Source organism: Microcebus murinus, chromosome 21 (assembly GCF_040939455.1).
Source record: "Microcebus murinus isolate Inina chromosome 21, M.murinus_Inina_mat1.0, whole genome shotgun sequence".
NCBI lineage: Eukaryota > Metazoa > Chordata > Mammalia > Primates > Cheirogaleidae > Microcebus > Microcebus murinus.
The window spans coordinates 31,637,283-31,665,008 of NC_134124.1; the positions used below are offsets into that span (position 1 = coordinate 31,637,283).

General features: G+C 36.8%; 1 protein-coding gene across 1 annotated transcript in view; it reads right to left on the reverse strand.

The window, feature by feature from the left end:
* Window positions 1-271: 271 nt before the first annotated feature.
* Window positions 272-27,726, reverse strand: part of PANK3 (pantothenate kinase 3) — a 28,568-nt gene continuing 1,113 nt past the window's right edge. Inside the window, exons 2-7 of the mRNA XM_012780969.3 lie at window positions 18,060-18,412; window positions 14,688-14,941; window positions 12,006-12,182; window positions 10,831-10,954; window positions 8,073-8,198; window positions 272-7,057 (exon numbers count right to left, since the gene is read on the reverse strand). Coding sequence (XP_012636423.1) covers window positions 7,007-7,057; window positions 8,073-8,198; window positions 10,831-10,954; window positions 12,006-12,182; window positions 14,688-14,941; window positions 18,060-18,412 — 1,085 coding nt within the window. The 3' untranslated portion in view covers window positions 272-7,006. The remainder of the gene's footprint in view (window positions 7,058-8,072; window positions 8,199-10,830; window positions 10,955-12,005; window positions 12,183-14,687; window positions 14,942-18,059; window positions 18,413-27,726) is intronic.

The window sequence follows — 27,726 nt, forward strand, 5'->3', positions numbered from 1 at the left end:
CATGGTAATCATGTTCGTGTTTCGAACCATTCCTGTATGTCTAAATCAAGGCAAATAATTTGAAAACAGTGGCCAAATTTACAACTTCATCCCTATAAGAAAGATCAAAGCTTTTTTAAAAGGTAAGTCTTACATTTCATGAAAGTCTGAAGGTCTCAGACTAAAACTTACACTTTCTAATGTTAGGTAGGGTAAGGTGGGGGGAAAAACTATAATTTCACCTACCTTTATGCAGGGAGACCTAGATAGAGAACACTTTCTCTACAATTAATTCATTCAACAAGAATTTATTTATTCACCTTGGCTGTGTCAGCTACGGGGATACAGAGGTGAGCAAGACTGTAATCACAAAGTCCTTGCTCTCATGGAGTTCACATTCTACTGTAGTTAATTTCAGTTAAAACCAGAACCTTACATTTATTCAGAGTGGAAATGTGGGCATACAATATAGAAAATAAAGAAATAAAAAGATACACACAGTAAACAACTTGGAGAATTTATTTAAAGAGTAGAAAATGAAAAGCATGATTCTAACATTTATTTAGAATATGAACAAAATTAGAAAAGTTAAACTACAGAAAAGAGAGCAGAGATACTGAAGTTGGCTTAATGGCCACACAATACAAACAAGCAAACCCGAGTTTCTGTCATGCAAATAAGCATTAAGGAAAATATGGGAATGTTTACAGAACAGGTTGAGACAAATATTAAAATTTACATAAGAAACTGTACATAAATGAAAAATAAATTAGGCAATTTACAAGAAATGTTTTACAGGTTACAAGAGGCTTATATAACTTAGTTTATTATGAATAAAATCTGTAGAACATCATACATTTTTACATCACAGATTCAGTGTTAGAATGCAGACATGATAAAACTTAGATTTGACAAGAATAATTCAACAGAATAAGGCAACTTAAACTGAAATGGTATGTGTAAGTAAAATTAACCCCCAAGTTAGAGGATTCTCTAGATTGGGACATAAAAACATCTTCTAGGTATGATTTGGTCAATAACTGGGCAGAATTAAGACAAATGCCATTCAACTTCAGTTATGTTAGAGTTTGACTGTAGTTCAAATAAAAGCACAAAATGCATTAAAAAAATAATAAAACCACCTTAGCATCACTTACATCCTAATGACATTAATTATATCTGGGACAAGGAGACCAGGATATCAGTGTTAGTTCTATAAAGTTTTCTTTCCAAACGTTGCAGATTAAACAACAAGGGGCCACTCAGGGAAAAGTGGCAAATTTCAAAATAGCTTCATATCTGTGACAGATATGCAGATGAAATTCAGACATACAACATAAAGCTAAAATAAACTCAAATTGTTTTACATTACTTATGTATATTTTAAAAATTATAACAAAACTGAAATGTCTTTTTGGAAAGCTATTGGAACAATAAGCACTGCAAGGTATGAAAGATGTTTAGAAATAACAAAAGAATTTAGTAATATCCTCGAGTTGAATTAGTTGCATATTTATCAATGCTTTGTGTAGAAACTTGGAGAAAAAAGAATTAGCGGCACATTTACACAATTCAAAATCTTGATTTTTAACCTCATTCAATTCCTTTGAAAAATACATTCCTCATTAGTTCTTTTAAACACAAAATTAGTGGCAGTTGCAGCCAAAGACTGAAAATCTAAAAGACAAATAACCCGACCTTTTGACTACTGGAGCTAAAACATAAATAGATTTTTAGATTTTCTTAAAACAACAACAACAACAAAAAAAACAACTCCCCCCCAAACACATCATTCAACACCAACTGTAGTACCTGAAATTCCAGTATTAGCTCACTGCTATTTATTTTAAATAGTAATGTAGGAATCCCAGACACATGTCCATGTGATCATTCCAATTACAAGGAAAAAAGCATTTTAGGTCTTAAACATATCTCATGTGGACATGAGTGTAATGCATGATATTTCAACTTACTTGCAGTTAACTGAAGTTTATTTTTTTTTTTTAGAGATGGCATCTTACTTTATTTCCCAGGCTGGACTTGAAGTCCTGGGCTCAAGCGATCCTTCTACTTCAGACTCCCAAGTAGCTGGGAGTATTAAACTTTTGTTTTATAAATTTTGTGTTGGACAAAAGAAATGATTCCAGGAGAGGTTCATCCCACATCTATAACCACTCAACAATGATAAGAGTGAGCTTAAAGAAAAAGGCCACTAAAAATACCAAATATATCTAATACAGATGGTTCCTGACTTATAATGGTTTGACTTTTTCAACTTTACCATGCAGCAGAAGTGATACACATTCACTAGCAACCATACTTTGAATTTTGTATTCTGATACTACCCAGACTAATGATACATGGTATAATACCTCTTACATGAGATGAACACCTTTAATACAAATTAGGCATTGTGTTAGATGATTCTGCCTAACTGCAGGCTAATGTAAGTGTTCTGAGCATGTTTAATGTAGGCTAGAGTTAGCTATGATGTTTGATAGGTTAGGTGTATTAAGTGCATTTTCGACTTACAATATTTTCAAATTAACAATGGGTTTACTGGGACATAACCCCATTGTAAGTCAAGAAACATCTGTATTCCACCAACATCTATGAATTTAGTGGGATGTTTTCTTTTTGTACAATGATAAAGTTATAATGCCCATACAATTTTGAAATCAACACAGTAAAAATCCCAGGTACCTTTACAGATTAAAGAACACACATACATATACCCTTTAATACATATGTATGTATCTCACAGGCAGTAACATAATATGAGAAAATAACTAATACCATTCTACTGGTTTGGTGAGAATCCAAAATCTAGTACCTATTAATATTTACCAATAAAAATTATGTAATAATTATAAAAATATTATATAAGCACTAATAGTTAATTCTAAAACATGACACTAAATATCTGAAAAAATTATTTTAGTCATCCCAAATACTGCCACGAATAAAACATCTGTCTTTCTCAGGATTCTGATAAATGACTCATTTCCTGTTGTAACAAACCAATTCCCTCAAATAAAGACCAGTGACTAGCACTATTTCCAATACAACCAGATTATGACATTCTGTCCACTGAATATACAGGATACTGCAAATAGGGATTGCTTTAAGGAAATAATTAAACATTTCCATTTTGAAGTGGAACTATTCAGAATTTAGGTATGGCAGAAAAGCCAGGATGATTCACTTCATACCCCATTATTTTGAATGGGGTATTCAAATACTTTAAACAAGAAAAACATTACTCACTTTTTTTGGGTCTTCACTGATTATTGCTACACTCAGTAGAAAATATGAGACAACTATTCTCTTAAATAGTGAAACCAGACAATAATATAAAGCACATCACAGATTAGAAACAAAGTTGGCTGAAATCCTTCAGTATTAGAACACTAGAATAAACATAATTTCAAAATAGGACATCATTGATATTTCATGGCAAATCACTTTAAAACTGAGGTCATTATTACAAAAAGGCAATATATTTCTTTTTTGTTTACACACACCACACAAAAGTAAGTTAAATGCAAAATAATGTCCACCCATTTTAATTATCCTCTATCAGTTTTTACATGGCTTTACGGGAGAATTTCTAAACTACATTCTTAAATGCAATAGACTAAAAAGCATAAAGTGCTCAACAGAAAGAAAAAAGATGCTAAACAAACTATGAAAAAATTTTGCTTATAATAAACAGAGTGGTTATAAAGAACATTTGAAAACTATTGTCTGGTTAAGCTTTCCACCCTAGAATGCAACCTTAAAAATCAAGGCAAGATGTAATGGACTACTCTTTGAAGGCAAGAACCACTGGAAAAAAGAGGAAAACCTTTTCACTTTGAGCTGCATAATTCTGTTTACAGATACAGTCTCTCTACGTAACATAAGAACTGGTACTTACACAATCAAAGGCAAAAAAAAAAAAAAAAAAAACCTTCAAGAATTTTTAGAGTCTAATATTTGGCAAATAATCCAAACCTCTTTGAAGGCCTTTCAATTATCATGTATATTATTAGCAATGCAACTGACTTAAGCCCAAGAATCTACCTAATTTCCCACCTATTTAGAGTAGTTGAGCAAAGAATTGCCATGTTAAATCATACGGCTAGTCTACTACTAATACTTAGTCTTTGGAGAGAAGTGTTTGGGTATGGAACAGAAAGCCATTAAATCTACAAGTCTCTAGTTAAAAGGCAATCTTTTTGTAGGGGAGTGGTGGTGGTATGTTCTAGAGCTTGTGTTCTTTACCAAGCCCCATGGTAAGTCGACACTGCTCTTTGCATTTGAAAAACTTATCAGAGTTATAAGAACGAAAACCAAGCCCAGAAATTATAAAGATTCTTTTGTGCGTACAGAACAATGAAAGAGTCTCTTTTTAATCCTTTAGCTTAAAATTGGCCGGTATATTTTTTAAAAAATTGGCTGTTCAAAGTTGAAATCACAATTTTAGAAATTAAGTCAATGAAATAATTTCCTTCAGCAAAGGAAGTATGCATTTTGGAGACTGTTGAGAACTGTCAGGATATATGTCTTGGGCAATTTTGTTAATATCAGTATTACTGGAAAAATGATATACACTATAATGAGATGGTAAGATGCCACTATATTTTTGGAATGGTCAGAAATACGGCCTATCTGTATAAAATAAACTAGCCCAAATAAACTTTCTTATCCCTCTCTGTATTCAAAAAAATTAAGGTTCCTATATTTTTTCCTCTGAAATGTTCTTTACAGAGGCCATGTTCAGAAAGTTTTCATGGACACATGATAGTATTCATTTTAAAGAGGTAGTTCTGGAACTGTGCTGTTTAGTACAGCAGCCAGTACCCATATGTGGCTATGGAGCATTTGAAACGTGATTAGTTCAAATTGTGATGTACTGTAAGTATAAAATATATGCTGGTTTTCAAGACTGAGGATCAAAGAGGGGAATAGGGTAAAACACCTTCTAAATAAGCTTTTGTACTGATTGCAAGTTGAAATAACATACTGGATTATATTGGGTTAAATAAAAATACATAATTAAGATGAATTTCACCTGTTTGCTGTTACTTTTTAATGTGCTTAATAAAAAGTGTAAAATTACATGTGGTTCACATTTCTATTAGACAGCACTGTTCAAGAACATAGAGTTCTGAGGCATTACAACCTTCATATCACAATTCTGTGTTCTTATTACTCCAGAAATTCTAGATTACGAATGGGAAAAGCTCAGAACAACAGTGGCAAGATAGTTCTTCACTTTACATGCATTTTAGTAGGCAATCTGACTTTTAAAGGACAAAATATATGAATCATATTTCCATATTAAGCAAAGTACAGTGATCAAATTAAAAGAGACTTTTGATCATTCCATTTTTTCTTAAAGAAAGACTGCCCTAAACCCATAGCTGCTGACGTACAGTTTGCTACAGGTATAAAACTTATAATTACTATCATTCAGTAAGACTCCTATCTATACAAATGCCCAAATCAGAAACTTTAAAAACAAACTGAACTGACTTGAATTCACAGTTCCAAATAGTCTAAAAAATTAGCATTACATGCTTTCCCCCTAAATACTCATTACTTATATGTTCATGTCTTTATATGTAAAGAAAACTATAAACACTTCAGCACAAAAAGTGAAAACTACATGGAATAATGCCTTTTTCAAGCAACTCTTGATAGTCTAACTGAAAACTGCTATTGAGCAAAATTATGGTTTGTAAAACACATAATATTTCCTTTGTGTAATATAAACAATTTTAAGCTCTTCAAAGTATATCCAGACTTATTGGTAATTTATAGAGATGAATTTCTCATCGTCCTCCTCAAGTCTTTCTACTTACTAACCCAAAAGCAACAGACTTTAACAACTTCATTGAACTGTTGGACTTCCAGTGTTAATGCCAACATAAAAACCTGAAAAACTTTTTTAACATTATAAAATATGAATTCAAAATAGAGAATAAATTCCCAGGCAAAAGGATTTACAAATTTTGGAACTATAATGCTTTTATTATCAGAATGTATGAAACACTGATCCTTTTATAATTCTGCAATATTGCCTCAGACTCTCACAAAATTTTCAAATTCATATTTTAGATTTCTATAACATTCATTTAAAATAAATGTGACTTTGTTGCTATTGTTCATAATAGAATAAAATGTGTAGTTTTAATGGTTCAGATCTAATAAAAAGAAACGAACAAGTACGTTTGGGCTGGAGATAAATGTGCTATAGAGAACCCAGAACACTCATCAGTGCACTCAAAGCATATTCCATCAGAACAGACCTCCTGGATTAAGTAATTATACCGCCAATTTTATATACTACTAAACATTTTAAACATGTATTAACTCATCAAACACAGAAAGTGCAATTTCACTAAATATGTGCATTTTCCAGAATTCATTTTAAAATTCAGGCTAAAAGTTAACAATAGTATTTCAATTAAATTATGGCATTTGAGAAAAGGTACACATCTGGGGAAAAATCACATAAACATGCTTTTTGGCAGGGGGTATGTTTAAAGAAACTACAATAATTAATAATTGCCTTAACAATTCTAAAATCACATAAAAATAATCATCTTTGATTGCCATTTCAATAATTTTTGATGCAGGGTATGATACTATCCGCTCATTAGTAATCAAAACACACAAAAAGACATGACAAATATTCAGAATCAATTATTTTGATAAGCTAAACATTTCTGAGAGATTTTTGTTTGAGTATACAGTACTACAATGGCTACGTAAAATAAAAAGAAAATCTTTTTGGAGAGGAAGCTCAGTAATCAGAGGCTGTATTGCATTTAAGAATTTAACACTGGTTATATACAAAAGGCAAAGCATTTCAAATAGAAATACTTCACATTACTGAGTTTTCTCTTACTATGGCAACATTCAGCAGCTTATGGTACTCTTTTATCCTTTGGTTCCCAGTGACAAACAATGCAGTGATAACGCCTCTGGTTTCAGTTCACCTTGGATGACATTTATTAGCAGAGAGAGACCTGATGCTTTAGCTGAAATTTGGCAGTCCAAGAAGTGCACCAACGGCTCCAAAGTATCCCTGTGTAATTTTAAAGTACTGTTAACATAGTGTAGCTTTTAAATTAGCATACAATATTAACCACATAAGAATACGTTTATGTATAATCTATTTGCACAATAATATTTAGAAATCTACCAATTTCCTTGATATTATAAAACATTTTCTAAAATTGTATTTCATTCTCTTTACATATACACATAGCTTCGAAATATGTATTTTTAAAGTGTTACTTTTAGACACTAAAGCTACCAGGACTGTAAGAGCAATTCTACACCTTCCAGCCTTTACTCAATAAACTAACTTCTTGTGGCTCTGCCTAATGCTCTCACTGCATGCTGCCCTTGTGGAGCTTCACAAGTTCACACCATTCTGATCTGCACAGTGAGAGCAGTGACAATGACACATGAAGCTTTTAAGAGTAGAACAAATTTATTTTGAATGTATTATTAATTTGTAATTATATAACTATTTGACTCCATTTATAAACAAAATTCAAGTTAAATATACTTAATCTAAAACATTATGTCGACCAATAATTACTCAGATAGAAATTTAACTTGATGTAGTAAATAAACAGGAAAAAATCTTAAAGAATAAATTCTAAATGCCAACAGAGCCTACTTTTTGGAGGTGGGGATGGGACTGTGGTAGTAGTATTAAGGAGAATTTTCACTGCTAAATTATATATTTTTGTATTGTTCACATTTAATGTTTGCAGTGTCAGGCTGAAAAACCCAAAGAAACAATTTAACAAAACAAAACAATATATCCAGTAAGTACGCAAGCACCCCAAGTATCTGAGGAGCTCTAGATCTCATGTATTGGTCAGAAAAACTGTAAAATCCTAATCTTAATGTGGTGCCTACCAGGTTATAGCAATTCTCTACCCCCAACTGAAAGTGAAATGAAGAAATCAATATTCTACTTAAGTAAATAATTGGTAGTTTTATAATTATAAATACAAAGAGCAATATAAAATTTGCAAATAAGAGCATGCTATTAAAATCAATGAAACATTATTTTTCTATCATACCTCATGTTCTAGAAACAATGCTTTCAGTTGACCTTTTGACCAATAATCCAGTGCATATGCCAGAAGTTTCATTGAGAGAGTATTAACACGTAAAAAGTTTCCCACAAAGACAACTCTGTTTATTTTCTAAAAGAAAAGAAAGAAGTAACTTGTAAAAAGAATTATTAAACAGATTTTACAATACTAAAGGTTCATAAAATCTTTATTTTAAAATGTAAACAACTACCTTTTATCAGTGCCTACTACATTCCTGGCACATAGCTTCATTATCCTGAATATTTAAAAATTAGTTCTGGGCCGGGCGTGGTGGCTCACGCCTGTAATCCTAACACTCTGGAAGGCAGAGGCTGGCAGACTGCTCAAGGTCAGGAGTTTGAAACCAGCCTGAGCAAGACTGAGACCCCGTCTCTACTATAAATAAAAAGACATTAATTGGCCAACTAACATATACAGAAAAAATTAGCCGGGTGTGGTGGCGCATGCCTACTTGGGAGGCTGAGGCAGCAGGATCGCTTGAGCCCAGGAGTTTGAGGTTGCTGTGAGCTAGGCTGACGCCACAGTACTCACTCTCGTCTGGGCAACAAAGCGAGACTCTGTCTCAAAAAAAAAATAAAAATTAGTTCTGGACACATCATTACACATTTGTCAAAGGTGACAATGTTGTGTCAAGGTAGGTTCATGGACTGTAACATAGAAACCACTCTGTTTTGGAATGCTGACATTCCACAGGGGAGGGCTGTGGGTGTGTATATTTGTGTAATATGGAAACTCTCTGTACTTTCCACTCAATTTTACTGTGAACCCAAAACTCCTCCAAAAAATAGTCTATTACAATGACCCTAGTAAATTATTATAGGTGAGACTTGTTTTAGAAAACAACCAATAAATAATCCATCTAACAAAGTAATTTGGAGACACATTACTGATGAGATTAAAGGAATCAAACCAAGGAAAAGTATTTTAAAATATGTTTAGGGTAAAATAAGCAGTAAACATACTCATATATTGCAATGCATGTTCAACGATGACAAGCAACTGTGGACTCTTTTTTGGAGAGTAACACTGAATGAGGTACTAGCATGTATATTCAACCTCTTGGATCATAACAATCGCTGTTCCAAGACTGATCCATCAAGTCATTCTCTCTCTGCTAAGATTCCACATGCACTAATTGGGTTTCTTAGGTGCCTCTATGACAAGGAAATTTTATTTGAGGGAACTAATGTTTGCATCTCCAGGAAATCTATTCTTATAAGCCCCCAAAGAAAAATATTCCCAAAATCTAGGTTAAAAAAGGCCTACTAGTGGTTTCATCAACCAATTTATTACACCAAGGTTAAATTATTTAAAAAGTTAAGAGATAGGCCGGGTGTGGTGGTGGCTCACGCTCATAATCTTAGCACTCTGGGAGGCTGAGGGGGGCAGATTGCTCGAGGTCAGGAGTTCAAAACCAGCCTGAGCAAGAGCGAGACCCCGTCTCTACTATAAATAGAAAGAAATTAATTGGCCAACTAATATATATAGAAAAAACTAGCCGGGCATGGTGGTGCATGCCTGTAGTCCCAGCTACTCAGGAGGCTGAGGCAGTAGGATCGCTTGAGCCCAGGAGTTTGAGGTTGCTGTAAGCTAGGCTGACACCACGGCACTCAGTCTAGCCTGGGCAACAGAGTGAGACTCTGTCTCACACACACAAAAAAAATACAGTACTTACCACCTAATACATACTAAACAATTTACTTGTCAGGGATCTTTGTTTTCTTTATATCCCAAGTGCCTAGAACAATGCCTGGCACATGGCACTCTATAAATATTTGCACAATGAGGAAATGAGTGAATAAACAAATGAAGGATTTCTTCAAAAAGCAAACTTCCCAGCTGTGCGCAGTGGCTCACGCCTGTAATCCTAACACTCTGGGAGGCCAAAGTGGGTGATTGCTCGAGGTCAGGAGTTCGAGACCCCCCCCCTACTATAAATAGAAAGAAATTAATTGGCCAACTAATATATATAGAAAAAATTAGCCGGGCATGGTGGCGCATGCCTGTAGTCCCAGTTACTCGGGAGGCTGAGGCAGAAGGATCGCTTGAGCCCAGGAGTTTGAGGTTGCTGTGAGCCAGGCTGATGCCAAGGCACTCACTCTAGTCTGGGAAACAAAGCAAGACTCTGTCTCAAAAAAGCAAACTTCCCAATCCATTTAAAGATTTGATTTTTATAAAAATTAAATGGGCAAATATCTCTAGTATATGATGGTGGAATTATATCCCAACTATGTGGCCAATCTAGCAGTGCAGTATTGCTTTTCACACTTTTCTTAGAGCAAGCAGTACACATCACTCAAATTTCACATGAAGAACAAGTCTCAATGCCTTCATAGCCCTGTACAATGCTGCTTGATCCATATGCAACAAGGCAGCACTGTAAAGAAGCCGAGGGCAGTAAGAAAACTCCCAAGTATTTCACTAAACGCAATATTCACAGTAAAAAAAAAGCTTTCATTATTAATTAGTTGCCTCAAAATGTTTTATGCTTAGAAAGAACTTTCTTTTACATCCTCAAGAAATTTAGGTTATGTATTTCTGAAAAAGTTTCTGTATAAATTTAAATTGTAAATATCTTTTGTCCTATCCTATTTCAATTTGAATTATCTGCTGCTTTTGGAATAGATCTCAGTCTTAGAGGCCTCCTTAAGGAAAATGAAGAAGTCCTGCTAGATATACATAAAACTCCAATTCACATTTTCACACAATTAAATTTTTTTACCTCATTAACAGCACACATTCGTGCCACAGAACCAATGTTATTGGTGATAGTAACTAAAGTAGCTCTTGCCAGATCTTCTTTACTAACAGACTCTCGCTTCTCCTTATAAATCATATTCCCGAAACTACAGAGAAATGAAAACAAACAAAAGTCAAATACACTGATAACAGGCAACATTTCATGTATTAGCAGATGTTATCTATAACCTGGATATTTTCAATAAAATTAGTAGCATCAAGAGCGAAAACACAGGCCAGGCTTGGTGGCTCACGCCTGTAATCCCAGCACTCTGGGAGGCCAAGGCGGGCAGATTGCTTGAGGTCAGGAGTTCGAAACTCTGTCTCAAAAAAAAAGAGTGAAAAACAGAGATAAGATCAAAACAAACAAAAATCAACAAAAGGACAAAGTAGTAGCTTTTAAAGAATTATGGTAAAAATTTAGTCTCAAGGGCCGGGCTCGGTGGCTCACGTCTATACTCCTAGCACTCTGGGAGGCCAAGTCGGGCAGATCGCTTGAGGTCAGGAGTTCGAGACCAGCCTAAGCACTCACTCTAGCCTGGGCAACAAAGCGAGACTCTGTCTCAAAAAAAAAAAAAAAAAAAGAAAAGAAAAAAAAAAAAAAGGGAAACAGGCACTTTAATCTTTTGCTGGAAAGGGTGAAAAATAGTAATAACCACTCCCTCTGGAAGGCATACTTTACAGTATTGCAAACATGCATTAGCAGTAGTACTTTTAAGAATTTATCCTACAGTTAAGCCTAGGCATGTACAAAATGAGTACATGACAACAACTATGGAAAAATTTCTAGGATATATGGCTATTTTGGAGTATAGTGTGCTACATAATAGTATGTTACCTTTTGTATAAGAAAAGGGGAGGATACCATTTCTTATTGCTGGAATTTCACATAAAAAAGGGGAGGATAATAAGGCTATACATTTGTATTTGCACAGAGAAACACTGGAAGAATACTCAAGGATGACTATAAGTGGTTTCTTAGAGTACACTCAGCGTAAACTTCTTAATGTATATTTAATTTTTAAAATATGTCAATGGTCAAAACTCAGAACCTAAAGTGGGTAAGAGAAAACACCCTGACAACTTTGTGATAGATTGCTCTCCAAAAACTAAATAATTTGAATTACACAAATTCAATAACATAAATGTTAAACTTACCTAGATGCTACAGCCCAACCTGGCAGACCAAATCTTTCATAATCTCCTCCATAAATATCACGGACCAGCTTGTCAGCTTGGGTGCTGTCACCTTTGGATGCCATTTCAAGAGCCTCTTCAAAACTTTCACAGCCAGTCAATAAACTGCATAAACCCAGAAAGGTACCCCCTCCAAGGCTAAAGAAAAGAAAGAAACTTGCTAAGGTGCATTTATAAACTGTATTTTCTCCAAAGTAAAAGGGTAGATCATTCATTTATTCAATAAACACACACAAAAAACATAATACTACTGCTAAGTGCTAAAATAATCACATAATGAAAAAAGGCAAGAAAAACTCCTTGGTAAAATCAAACTTGTCAGATCAAAGAATACACCAAAGGAAAAAAATCACTTGATGGAACCATGAGGACAGGAGCGACCTTTTAAATACCTTCCAAAGCCTTCACCCAATACCTTACACTTTGTAGTTGCTAAAAATACATTTGTATGTGCATTAAAAGGAATAAATGTTAAAAATTAGTACCATATGAATTAAAATGAGAAAATCTGTAATTTTAAATAGCTTCCAGGAAATGATTTTGTGAAAGGTTTAGTCACTTGGCCTGACATAGCTGAAATGAATTCGGTGTGATGCATTACTATTTAACATGACCTAGACATAAATATGAGAAAACTTATATCCAGTTGTTCAACTTGTTAATGACAGAAATTTACCTGGCTCTATTCTTCATTTGGATATGTTCATAAAATGAAATTATATTGTTCCAATTCCTACACTCAAAACCTTTGCTTAGGCCAGGCAAGGTGGCTCATGCCTGTAACCCTAGCACTCTGGGAGGCTGAGGCGGGAGATAGTTTGAGCTCAGGAGTTCTGAGACCAGCCTGAGTAAGAGCAAGACCCCCGTTCTCTACTAAAAAATAGAAAAAAATTAATTGGCCAAGTGAAAATATATAAAAAAAAATTAGCCAGGCATGGTGGCGCATGCCTGTAAGTCCCAGCTACTCAGGAAGCTGAGGCAGTAGGATTGCTTGAGCCCAGGAGTTTGAGGTTGCTGTGAGCTATGCTGACATGCCATGACACTCTAGCCAGGACAACACAGTGAGACTCTGTCTCAAAAAATAACAAAACAAACAAACAAAAACCACCCCAAAACATTTGCTCACTAGTCTCACCTAAATTGCTAACAGATTCTATCCCTGAATCACTAAAGGCTCTCTCCTAAGAGTTAACTGAAATAGGTAATACTTGTGTATAATTCTTTGGCATAGAGTTACAATGGAGGTGGACTTTTAAACCACTATAAAAATAAAGTACTATTTTAAATTAAAATTTAAATGATTTTACAAATCTATCTAAAGTATCCCAAAATCTTTCTTCCTTATTAATTAAACAGAAGTCTCCACCTCACCTTAAAAGTTTATAAGGTATGTAAAAGAATCACAAAGAAAAGTTTTAAATCTTTTCACATTCATTTTAGTTACTACAGAAAATTTTATGCGCTATTTGGGAACATTAATGTTATTACCTTAGGAGTTCACATTAAATTCATCCAGTGAGAATTACAATATTTCCCAATTACAATATTACCTAATCTGCAGATTAAGTCCGGATCTATTCAGCACATGGCAAGCTTTAGGCTTAAATATATCCATTAATAAGTGAAAGACCTCATCTCTACCAAAAATAGAAAAAATTAGCTGGGAGTGGTGGCACCTATAGTCCCAGCCTCTTGGAAGGCTGAGGCAGGAGTATTGCTTGAGCCCAGAAGTTTGTTGCAGTGAGCTATGATGATACCACTGCACTCTACCTGGGGCTATGGAGTAAGACTGTCTCAAAAAGTATAATAATAGGGAAAGAAGAAAAATGCTTTAGAAAATTAAAAAACAAATTATAAACAGATACTACAGTTTGTTTTATTTTTTTTTTGAGACAGAGTCTCACTTTGTTGCCTAGGCTAGAGTGAGTGCCGTGGCGTTAGCCTAGCTCACAGCAACCTCAATCTCCTGGGCTCATGCAATCCTTCTGCCTCAGCCTCCCAAGTAGCTGGGAGTACAGGCATGTGCCACCATGCCCGGCTAATTTTTTCTATATATATTAGTTGGCCAACTAATTTCTATTTGTAGTAGAGATGGGGGTCTCGCTCTTGCTCAGGCTGGTTTCGAACTCCTGACCTCGAGCAATCCGCCCACCTCGGCCTCCCAGAGTGCTAGGATTAAAGGCATGAGCCACCGCGCCCGGCCGAGGTTTCACTCTTGCTGAGGCTGGTCTCGAACTCCTGAGCTTGAGCAATTCTCCCTCCTCGGCCTCCCAGAGTGCTAGGATTACAGGTATAAGCTACTGCGCTCCGCCTGTTGTTGGAATCTTTCTAGATACTTACTCCAGGTGGAAGAGTCTAGGAAAAAAAAAAAAAGAATCTTTCTAGATTAGATAAAAACTCACTCTTATAACTATGAAAATTTTGATGCTAACTGATACTGATCAATAGTAAATATTTAATAATTTTGAGTCTTTATATACATATCTTATAAAAAGATATCTGCAACATTTTAACACACACCTACATTTTTAGCTACTGTACAAATCCATGTTATTTTCCTTGGAAATTAACATTTATATATTAATTTCATAACTTCTATGTATAAAACAATGTGAATGCTGCAATAAGGCCAAAGGTTACTACCTTGTCCCAGTCACTCGTTTATAGTTGTCTTTGGAATGGACTGCTAAAATACTGACTCCCGAGCCAATATTCACTACCAGCAGTGGATAGGGATCGTCTAGGTTAAAAGGCATCTTTTGGCATCGCTCAGGTTCTGAGGCATTAGCAAAATAATAGCACTCTGCTTGTCCATTGAAACTGACAGAATCTATGTACAGCAAGCCCTTTACAAGGCAGTCAAGTTCATCCAGTTTGTGCAAGTGGAGGTTTCCAATCTGTTGAAAAAAAATTTAAATTAAGAAAAAGGACAGTATTCAAAATACTTGACTCAACTGTACTACATAATTTTCACGTATAATCCCTACACTTTTACTTGTTTTGTTCATGTCAAAATCTCTTACAGATTGCATTTAGTTCACTGGTTCTCAGTGAGGGTGCTATCATGCCCGGGGACATTTTGGCTTTCAAACAACAGGGAGGAGGGAAGGATCAAAATGATATTTAGTGGGCAGGGACTTGAGATGCCAGACATCTGTAATGGGTGAGACAGTTCTGCAAAACACACAATTATCCCATTTCTGCATTATCTTTTAGTGTTCTGCCAGACATTTTTGTAGTGGCAGTGGGAAAATTTGTTTATAATTATCTGAGCCTATCTAAGAATAAAGTATCTCATCTACCTCTGTCTATAAATACAAAGTACTCTTCATATGGTTTTAGTACATACTAAATTTGTTAGAAATTCAACCACCATAAAACTCAGGGGAATACTGTGCTTTTTACTGTTTAGAATTTTACTAAGTGTTGTGTGGCATGAGCAGCAATACCACTAACAGTATCTAATTTTTCAATAAAATATACCATATATCCATCTGGCATTTATAGCTTTGCTATTCATGAATCTATGCATAGGTGTGAACATCTAAGTATTTCATTATATCCTCTGAGTATGAGCATACCAGTAAATCAACCTACTGATATGTAAACATCTTAATATCCTGGCTTCATATTATACTTTGTTTGAAATTATTAAATTTTCACGTTAGTAAAGGGTATATTATAAAATATTTCTTATAAAAGATCTCAGTTTAAGATATCACTTCCTCTAGGAAGCTCTTCAATTCTCTATGAGTTGTCAGGTACCACTGTGTTCCTATGGTACCTTTTTGTCATTGCAATAGTATTCATTATAATGCACTGTACTTTACTTATAATTTATCTGTGTGATCTAGAATACCATACTCTTTGAGACCTAAGTCTGTGTCTTAATCCCAGCTGTGTTCTTCCAGTGTTTAGCACAATACCTGACATGTGCTAGATGCTCAAATATTTGCCTAATAAATGACTATTGACAAAAAAATTTATAGAACTTTGTCATTAGAGAATATTGTTAAGATATTTTAAAAAATTAGAAGCATATTTGGATAACAATATCTTCTACAGCCAGGTGAAAGCTGGTTTCCAGGCAAGAAAACTGGTAGTCACATGTTCAAACTATTCTCAAATTCATGAAATTTATGTTCAGATTACTAGAATACAAAGCAGCAGTATACATCAAAATAACATTCAAATAAAAATTGTATCTTTATTTATTTATTTTTTTTTTGAGACAGAGTCTCACTTTGTTGCCCAGGCTAGAGTGAGTGCCGTGGCGTCAGCCTAGCTCACAGCAACCTCAAACTCCTGGGCTCAAGCAATCCTCCTGCCTCAGCCTCCCAAGTAGCTGGGACTACAGGCATGTGCCACCATGCCCGGCTTTTTTTTTTTTCTATATGTATTAGTTGGCCAATTAATTTCTTTCTATTTATAGTAGAGACGGGGTCTTGCTCTTGCTCAGGCTGGTTTCGAACTCCTGACCTCGAGCAATCCACCCGCCTCGGCCTCCCAGAGCTAGGATTACAGGCGTGAGCCACCGCGCCCGGCCAAAAATTGTATCTTTAAACTACCCCAAATTATAAAGAGCTCACTTATGTGAACCATATAAGTGATTACTTATATTCTATTAACAGCATTTTCTTAAATGACTTTCAGAATGTAAACATCTGCATTTTCAAGGAAAATAAATTTTAGTAGCCTCAAATACCAACTTTGAATCTTTATTCTAATGGGAAAGACCAGACGCTTGGCAAACCCCTAAAAGAACATAATTGAAACCAATACTCACAGTCCTCTTTCCATATTCAAATCATCCCTTTTGAGACAGGAACATGGTAGGGTTGGTGGTTTAAAACCAGAAAAAAAGGGATAACAGGGATTTCCATTAGCTATCTAGTAACCAAAAGACACTGGCTCCTTTGGGAAGGAGACAGCCCTGGAAAAAATGACCATATAAATAATAATCAAGTGGGCCTGGTGGCACATGCCTGTCGTCCCAGCTTCTGGGGAGGCTAAGGTAGGAGGATTCTCTCCTCCCCCTTCTCTCTCACAATCGAATAAAATAAAATGATGCAGGCCGGGCGCTGTGGCTCACGCCTGTAATCCTAGCTCTTGGGAGGCCGAGTCGGGCGGATTGCTCAAGGTCAGGAGTTCAAAACCAGCCTGAGCAAGAGCGAGACCCCGTCTCTACTATAAATAGAAAGAAATTAATTGGCCAACTGATATATATATAAAAAATTAGCCGGGCATGGTGGCGCATGCCTGTAGTCCCAGCTACCCGGGAGGCTGAGGCAGAAGGATCACTGGAGCCCAGGAGTTTGAGGTTGCTGTGAGCTAGGCTGACGCCACGGCACTCACTCTAGCCTAGGCAAGAAAGCGAGACTCTGTCTCAAAAAAAAAAAAAAAAAAAAAAAATGATGCAAACATAGGACACTACCAGGAAAAACAGTTCAAAGTCAATTCATATCTGGCTTTATACACCACCAAATTCACTGAAATCCCCCTTTTAGGCCACAAGTGGTGGCTCACCACTGTAATCCTAGCACTCTGGGAGGCCCAGGCGGAAAGATGGCTTAAGTTAGGAGACCAGCTGAGCAGGAAGGAGATCTCAGTCTCTACTAAAAATAGAAAGAACTTAGCCGGGTGTGGTGGTGCATGCCTGTAGTCCCAGTTACTTAGGAGGTTGAGGTGGGAGGATCACTCGAACCCAGGAGTTTGAGGCTGCTGTGAGCTAGGCTCAGACCACAGTCTTCTGGTCTGGGCAACAAAGCAACTGTCTCAAAAAGAAAAGAAAAGAAATTCCCCTCTTTTTGTAGCATAGTCCTAAACTTAGCAGGTTTTACCAAATATTATATGCAACAACATGCCCAAACCTGGGCAATTTTTAGTCATCCCATAAAGATGTTTAAAATACCCCAAATGAAGACTTCCCTCCATGCTAGATGGAAAGCTATCTGTATATTTAAAAACTTGAACAGAATGGCTGTCAATTTTTGGTTTTGAGTAACAGATACTTACTGTGCGAAAATCCTTTTCAAACTTGTAAGCACCACCTCCTGTAGCACATAGCACCGTTTGTAATGTTGAGAAGTTTTTATCTCTTCCCATTTGGATAAAAGTAGGTAGGTCCTGGGTTGGAAATCTGATAAAGTGCAAGTTCCCTCTTCGGCCAAAAAGTGTTAAATCCTTAAGTTCAAGGTGTACATCCCGAATGCCAGTGGATCCATATGCTACGTTAGAAGTCAAATATTTCCGAATACTTTTTAAGCTCTCAACTTCTTCTTGTTCTTCCTCTGCTGTGATATCAATAGGCTCAAAATATGAGAGCTTTACTAGAGTTCCCCCAATGTCCATGCCAAACCATGGGAATGCTGTGAATTAAAAACATATATTTATTGATTTTAGAAATGCAAATTAAGAACTAGCCATAAATTTCATTTACCCTAAACAATGCATTCAGTCAATAATACTTACTGGGCAACACATCTTCTTTGTGCAACTCACCTTTTCCCCTTAAAAGTTTTATTTGTGTATTTTCTAAAAATGTGTAAGATAGGATGCTTAGAGACGGCCCAGGTCCTTTTAATTCCTAGTCTGGTAAGCTTTCCTTTTCATTTATTAAATACTTACCATGTGCCCCAGGGAATGGGAAACATTTGGACCAACTTTGCTTCAATAAATAGGTCATCACCTAGGGCTTGAAAATCTTTGTTTCTATAAAGATTTAACTATAATAAAATTGGCCTATAATCACTTCAAGTAATCTAAGGGTAAAGTTCCTCCTTAAAAAGAAATCTTTTTCTGGCTGGGCACAGTGGCTCACGCCTGTAATCCTAGCACTCTGGGAGGCCGAGGTGGGAGGCTCGCTCAAAGTCAGGAGTCCAAAACCAGCCTGAGCAAGAGCAAGACCCCTGTCTCTACTAAAAATAGAAAGAAATTAGTTGGCCAGCTAAAAATATATAGAAAAAATTAGCTAGGCATGGTGGCGCATGCCTGTAGTCCCAGCTATTCTGGAGGCTGAGGCAGGAGGATAGCGTGAGCCCAGGAGTCTGAAGTTGCTGTGAGCTACACTAATGCCACAAGACTCTAGCCCGGGTGAGACAGTGAGACTTTGTCTCAAAAAAAAAAAACCAAGGAAAGGCTGGGCGTGGTGGCTCACGCCTGTAATCCTAGCACTCTGGGAGGCTGAGGCGGGCGGATTGCTTGAGGTCAGGAGTTCAAGGCCAGCCTGAGCAAGAGCGAGACCCTGTCTCTGCTAAAAATAAAAAGAAATTAATTGGCCAACTAATATATGTAGAAAAAATTAGCCGGGCATGGTGGCGCATGCCTGTAGTCCCAGCTACTCGGGAGGCTGAGGCAGGAGAATTGCTTGAGCCCAGGAGTTTGAGGTTGCTGTGAGCTAGACTGATGCCATGGCACTCACTCTAGCTTGGGCAACAAAACAAGACTCTGTGTGTGTGTGGGGGGGAACCAGGAAAAACAAAGAAATCTTTTTCTTTGTTCATTAAGTATATTAAAGTTTCTTTTGTATATCTGGCTAATAAAATTAGCTGTTAATAATGTTGAAAGTAAGTCTACTCAGGAACAAACATTCTAACAGGCAGTGTCTTTTGGGTTTGGAACTTAGCGTTTTCTCACTAAACTGGGCTATATGACTTTGGAAAAGCCATTAACTTCTCTGGATCTTAGTTTCCCCAGTCCCTTTAATAAAACATTTACTGAGTACCTTCTCTACACCAGGGAATAGGAGTGTATGTGAAGATGATAAAATTATTGCTCTGAAGGAGCTCAATCTAGCAGGGAAATTTAAATACGTTAAGAATGAGATAGGCCAAAAAAAATTATATAAAAAGTATAGATTAACAGAAAGAATGCTAAAACCCTATTCCCTATGTTTAACCATGGGGAATACTAAAAACAAAAACAGCCTACCCAAAGGCAAAGAGGCATAACTCTATATAGTTGGGAACTAAGAAAAAGAGTAAGGCTGAGGAAATTGAGGGCCTTGCACACTAGGATAAGAGATTAGGCCTGAAGTGATTAGGCAATGGGGGCACTACTTATATTCTCAGCAGGAGAGTGGCACAGTCTACTGAAAATTATAAAGCTTACTTAGTGGCAGTGTGCAGAATGGACAAGAGCTTCTTAAGATATGTCTGTAAGTAAGGCTAAGGTAGCCTAAATCTAGTAGAAGATGAAAATCACCTAGGTATCATTTTAAAAATACAGATTTCTGGAGGGGTTTTTGGTTTTGTTTTTTTTTTTTGAGACAGAGTCTCACTCTGTTGCCCGGGCTAGAGTGCCATGGCATCAGCCTAGCTCACAGGGGGACCTCAAACTCCTGGGCTCAAGAGATCTTCCTGCCTCAGCCTCCCAGGTAAGCTGGACTACAGGAATGCACCACCATGCCCGGATAAATTTATATATATGTATTTTTAGTTGTCCAGCTAATTTCTATTTTTTTTTTTAGTAGAGACAGGGTCTCACCCTTGCTCAGGCTGGTCTTGAACTCTTGAGCTCAACTGCCTGCCTCGGGTCTCCCAGAGTGCTAGGATTATAGGCGTGAGCCACCATACCCGGCCTATATTTCTGTGTTTTTTTTTCCAGACAGAGTCTCACTCTGTTGCCTGGGCTAGAGTGCCATGGCATCAGCCTAGCTCACAGCAACCTCAAGCTCCTGGGCTCAAGCGATCCTCCTGCCTCAGCCTCCCGAGTAGCTGGGACTATAGGCATATGTGCCACCATGCCTGGCTAATTTCTATGTATTTTTAGTTGGCCAATTAATTTCTTTCTATTTATAGTAGAGACGGGGTCTCACTCTTGCTCAGGCTGGTTTTGAACTCCTGACCTTTCTTTCCACCTCGGCCTCCCAAAGTGCTAGGATTACAGGTGTGAGCCACCTCGCCCGGCCCCAGCCTGTGTTTTTAAAACATAGGGGCTGGGCGTGGTAACTCACGCCAGTAATCCTAGCACTCTGGGAGGCCAAGGCAGGAGGATTGCTCAAGGTTAGGAATTCAAACCAGCCTGAGCAACAGCGAGACCCCATCTCTACCAAAAAAATAGAAAGAAATTAATTGGCCAACTAAAAATACATAGAAAAAATTAGCTGGACATGGTGGCACATGCCTATAGTCCCAGCTACTCGGGAGGCTGAGAGGCAGGAGGATTGCTTGAGCCCAGGAGTTTGAGGTTGCTGTGAGCCAGGCTGATGCCACGGCACAGGCAACAGAGTGAGACTCTGTCTCAAAAAATAAAAATAAAATAAAATATAATATAGGAAATTTGTTGTCCAGTACCCCACCTTACAGATACTAGACAATAATCTTTAAGAGTAAGATTTGGGGCACTATTAAAAATTATATACTGTAAAGATCCAGAAGATTCTACTATAGCCTGATCTAAATGAAATTTGAGAAATACTGGCTTTGGCCAATTGATTCCTTTGTGTTATGACACTCAATTCTATAATACAATGTGATGACCTTACATTTATTGGCCATAATCTTTACATAGTTACAAGATAGTGTTTTACCATTTGTTCCCAAGGCTGGGGGGAAAAATCAATATGGTAACAATATAAATTACAAAATTCTAATTTTCTGAATTAAATTTCAACTAAGTCAGTTTTCATAGAACTACCGCTAACATTTACTGAGGGCTATTTGTCAGAAATGTTAATCCTATATGCCAGAAATATGGTAATCATGTATTGGCTCATTTTATCCTTAATCTTCCTATAGTAGGTTTTTTTTTTTTTTTTTTATTGTGTATACCACTTCACAATAAGTAAATGAGGCAGAGAGATTGGAAATTTACCTAAGGTCAAAATGTTAATAAGTGACTGGACAGGATTCCATTCTAGAAAGTCTATTTCTATCCTCTGGGATCTTAACCATTATGATAGATAATTTAATACTGAAGATACATGGATTATAAAATGCCTGGCAACAAAACATATATGACAGTTTTTATGTAAAATTTAAGGAAAATTAATTCTAAAATCCTACTTTATTTTGTAAGAATTCATATTTCACATGATTCATGTATATCATCAGAAAACCAGGGACATAGTATTCAATGAGAAAGGATTCTAGACATTTCTTCATTTTAGAATTTACACATTTACTAAAATTATATGATTTTAAATATGAGGAAGGAATAAATCTAATTATCTTCATTTAGAGAAATTGTTTGTTTTTATATTTCAAACCCAAATTGCCATCCTTAAAATAACCAAGAATCAACAGAGGCAGAAGAAACTGACTACATTTCCTCAATTTTGTTGGGGGGCTTGCAACAGACCATCTTAAATAAGAATACACTCTTCTAATGAATGGTAGGCCACTTACAGATACCATACAATAATATACGCCTATGTAAAAAGATTGTGGTATCAGTAAGTTTTGCTTTCCATTTATTCATGAATCTCTATGAATTTCCACTTTAAGAAATTCATGCAAAATGTTACATACAGATCACCTCCTTGCCCATGGAAGCCCCCTCCCCCCAAATCTCCTTCATAGAAGCAAGCAGCAATACTACTAATAGTTACAGAGGAAATTTACGCCAAGTGTTTGCTTACACAAACACACTCAAAGAAAACAACAGGAACAGATTTACTGATCTCAAAGCCAAAGAGATGCCTTCAGAATGTCCCAGTCTGCTGAAAAGACACGTTATTAGGACACTTTTCAGGGGACAATAGATAAAACAAAGGAATCCTTCTGATATTATACAACCAAAATGAATTGTCCTATGCTTAATTCTACATTTCCTAGGGAAGGGTGGAAATCCCTACTGCCACATTAAGTAAGTTCTGGAATAGGAAAATTTGTACAAGGCGAGATTTATTAAACTAAAAACCTTTATCTTCCAGAATTCAAAATACATTAGGAAAAAACATAACCTGCAAGTTTTCTTTCAGGGTCTAGTGTCAAACAACCATAGGTGTCAAAATATACATTCAAATATAAAAATGTTATTCGGGGAGCAAACTACAAAGCTAAAAGCTTTGTTAATGCTTAAGATTCACAGAGAAAGAAAAATCACTGTTCAGATATAAAGTATAATTGTCACTAAAATGATGAAGAAAAATAAAAACCTTCCACAGCTTCTTTAAAAGTCTTTTTGGGCATGCTACTTGCCTAAAACCATCAAACAGTTAAAAAAAATCCTAAACAAAACTATTAACAGTATACTAAATTTCTCATTTATCTTTTTTTAAATTATATCAAATGCTGAGCACCTGTAGTCCCAGCTACTCGGGAGGCTAAGGTGGAGGGATTGCTTGAGCTCAGGAGTTCCAAGCCAGCCTGGGTAACTCTATCTCTTAAAAAAATAAATAAAATAAAAAATAAAGGACAGCCACAGGCCCACCTGATAGTTCCATGAGATAAGAAAAATACCACTTTCCTAAGAAATCAAGCAAGTACCTATATTGACAGCTTTATTGCTTCTGGCAAGGGATAATTAAAAAGTAGGTCACCAGTGCTCCAGCAACCTACTTATTGCACACAACCTACACATTTCTTATTCCTTTTTTTGAGAACACTCGTTGTCAAGATGAAAAGGAAAAAAACCAAAATATACATTTAAAAAGAGAAACATCCCATAAATATAAATAAGCACTTTGATGATGGCAAATATACACTACCAGACTGTGAGAATTCTTACAATCTCTCATGATCTGTACATATGGCCTTCAAAAAATTAATAGCTTATTCCCTGTCTCAACTGGTCTTTTGAGAATTGACATTAGTTCCCGACATGTAATAAACTATGCCAAACTACCACAAGGACAGAGTGCTATCACGAATTATCTTCCTTGGCCAACAATGCCTATAATCTTAGCACTCTGAGGAGGCTGCAGCCGGAGGATTGCTTAAGGTCAGGAATTCAAGACCAGCCTGAGCAAGAGCAAAAACAACCCCCCCCACCCGTCTCTACTAAAAATAGAAAAAAATTAGCCAAGCAACTAAAAATAGAAACAAAAAAAATTAGCTAAGCATGGTGGTGAGGCACTCAAGGCAGGAGGATCACTTGAGCTCAGGAGTTTGAGGCTGCTGTGAGCTAGGCTAACTCCATGGCACGCTAGCTCAGGCAACAGAGGAGACTGTCTCAAAGAAAAAAAAATTATCTTCCTTACCAGATAGATTATGAATGCAAAAGGACAAATCTGCATGTCCAGTCACCTTTTCAAATGATCAAACAGCAGAAGATATCTAGTCATAAGAACAGAATGTTAATTTCTAACAAGGTGTGTTAAGCTTGGTATTATTAAGTGTTGGTAAGGAAGTGGTGGTGAAGTACTGAAGAGCTATTTAACTGCTATTGGTTCCACACAGATTTCAGCCCAGAGATCCTATCCCATATTAGGATTTAATTGTTCTTTAGGGAAAATGCTGAAAATATTCAAAACATTATAGGTTATTTTTAGGAACAAAATTCTAAAATGGGCACATACACTGGTAAATTTCAGATAGGTGTCAAGTTCTTGGCTAATATGTTTTACTCTTTTTTGAGACAGAGTCTCACTCTGTTGCCTGGGCTAGAATGCCGTGGCATCAGCCTAGCTCACAGCAACCTCCTCAGACTCCTGGGCTCAAGCAATCCCACTGCCTCAGCCTCCCCAGTAGCTGGGACTACAGGTATGCACCACCATGCCCGGCTAAATTTTTTGTTTTTGGTTTTTTTTTTTTTTTTTGAGACCTAGTCTTCCTTTGTTGCCCAGGCTAGAGTGAGTGCTATGGCGTAAGCCTAGCTCACAGCAACCTCAAACTCCCGGGCTCAAGCAATCCTGCTGCCTCAGCCTCCCAAATAGCTGGGACTATGGGCAAGTGCCACCATGCCCAGCTAATTTTTTTTCTATATATATTAGTTGGCCAATTAATTTCTTTTTTTATTTATATAGAGATAGGGTCTCGCTCTTGCTCAGGCTGGTTTTGAACTCCTGACCTCGAGCAATTTGCCCGCCTTGGCCTCCCAGAGTGGTAGGATTACAGGCGTGAGCCACCGTGCCCCGTCTCAAGTACCTTATTTAGGTTAGAAAAGCACAGAATCAAAACCCACTATCACATCACATTTAAATCCATATGTATGTCATCTTTTACTATTAACTTGTTAATCCAGTTACATGCCAAACAGGTAGGCAAAGCACAAGTTGAAAAACCTATACCTTAAGAAATCATGTCAGTTAAAATATGGAGGAACACAAGATTGATTTTCTCCTTCCCTTGGGGTTGAATTAACACATAATTCCAAATGTGATTCTTCTAGTAATACAGTTTAGAGGATAAAATAAATTCCTTTTACAATTTTCTAGTTATATGTATTTGGTTTATAACCTGCTAATATATTGGTGATGTATCTAAAAGCCATGTTTTCTAACATTTAGGTGAATAATGTAAGAAAATGTGTGAGAAGCCAATGTTGATATGTAGCTGCTTCTAGTACTACTGTAAGAGTTAAATGATGCAATGCATACGCCTTACATATACTAAGGTCAATAAATGCTATGATTATTCCAAAAAAAAACCCTATAAGAGAAAACATATCTTTCACAAAACTAAATGGTTTAAAAATTGAATAAGCATGGTATTAGAAATGCCCATGAAAAACAAAACAAAAAAATTAGAATATCACTTTCCAGTTACAAATATTTCCAGGGCAGTTCATGGTTGAAATACCTTCTTTTACCACATACACAACAAAATGAGAGGATATCTATTTTTTACTATAATGACTATAGTAGGCAGTAAAGTCATCTTTTACATATAAGAAACTGGAAATGTTATTGTAGGCTTCCAAATCATATTAACTGACTGGTTTTTTGGCATGACTATTTTAAGATTAATAGTCTCACAAAGTACCACAATGTAGTAATAATCAATTAACTTAAAAAAAAAAAAGGCGGGGGTGGGGCGTTGGGGGAGTGGGGAGAGCTGGGCTAGATGGCTCACACCTGTAATCCTAGCCTCAAACAAGCTGGGAGGCCCCAGGCAGGAGCTTGAGCTAAGGTGGGCTCAGCTAAGGTACAGCTCAGACTGGGGCTGAGCAAGAGCGAGAGACCCAGACCCATCTCTACTAAAAGTAGAAAAATCTAGCCAAGTGTGGTAGTGCACGCCTGTAGTCCCAGCTACGTGGGATTCAGAAGCAGGAAGGATGGCTTGAGCCCAGGAGTCTGAGGTTGCTGTGAGCCAGGCTAATGCCACAGCACTCTAGCTCAGACAACAGAAGACACTGTCTCCAAAAAAAAAAAAAAAAAAAAAATGCAGGGGGTATTCATACCTGATTAGGATAATAGTTTGCTCAAATCTACACAATCAAATCACTATAACAAAAAGAAAATAAACACCATCATTAAGAGTCAGAATGAGTTTGTCATAAACTCTTAGCCAAATGGAAATTCTAAGAGAGCAAATGTATGCATTGAGAGAAGATGTCAAGTGGTCTACATTACTAAACTGGTTCAAGATGGATTAGTTTAATTCAGCTAAAGTAAAGTAAATTAGAAATATTTGGCCGGGAGCGGTGGCTCTCGCATGTAATCCTAGCACTCTGGGAGGCTGAGGCAGGCGGATTACTCAAGGTCAGGAGTTCAAAACCAGCCTGAGCAAGAGTAAGACCCGTCTCTGCTACAAATAGAAAGAAATTAATTGGCCAACTAATATATATAGAAAAAAATCAGCCGAGCATGGTGGCGCATGCCTGTAGTCCCAGCTACTCGGGAGGCTGAGGCAGTAGGATTGCTTGAGTCCAGGAGTTTGAGGTTGCTGTGAGTTAGGCTGACAGCCATGGCACTCACTCTAGCCTGAGCAACAAAGCCAGAGTCTGTCTCAACAACAACAACAACAACAAAAAATCCTAGCACTCTGGGAGGCCAAGTCAGGCAGATCGTTTAAGCTCAGGAGTTTGAGACCAGCGTGAGCAAGAGCGATACCCCGGCTCTACCAAAAATAGAAAAAATTAGCTGGGCATGGTGGTGCATGCCTGTAGTCCCAGCTACTGGGGAGGCTGAGGCAGGAGGATCGCTTGAGCCCAGGAGTTTGACGTTGCTATGAGCTAGGCTGATGCCACGAGTGCCGGGGCAACAGAGACTCTGTCTCAAAAAAAAAAAAAAAGTTTTTACATGACTTTGTCATTTAAGCCTTTGCATCACGGTTTTATAGAGTCCTTTAACAACCATCACAAGAACACTTCATTTATCACAAAAAATCTCCATGAACAAATTTTTAAACTAGCAGATAAAACTATCAAGTGAAAAAGGTTTTTCTAAATATTTAGTATATGCCCTATGAGCACAAGAGAAAGAACACTGGACTAAGTCAGCCCACCTGGGGCTCTGAACCTCATTAACACATAGCTGGTTTGGTATAACCATGGAAGTTATTCAGGGCCTCGGTAAATTCAATTTCCTAATCTGTAAAATAAAGACCATGTTACCTCACATTTAACTAACAATTAGCAGCTTTCAGAGTACTTTGGCTTGCTGCCTGTCTGCTGAGGTTTTCAAGAAATCTGATGGGCTGGCAGTCAGTGCTGTTTCATAGCTGAAGATTTCTTAGAACACGGAACACTGTAAAAACTGCAAAATATCAACACAACTCTACGATATGAGCTGTTCTGAGATATATTTAATGGATGACAATCACAATGGCTGAATGATTAAATAAACCAATGTCAGGAA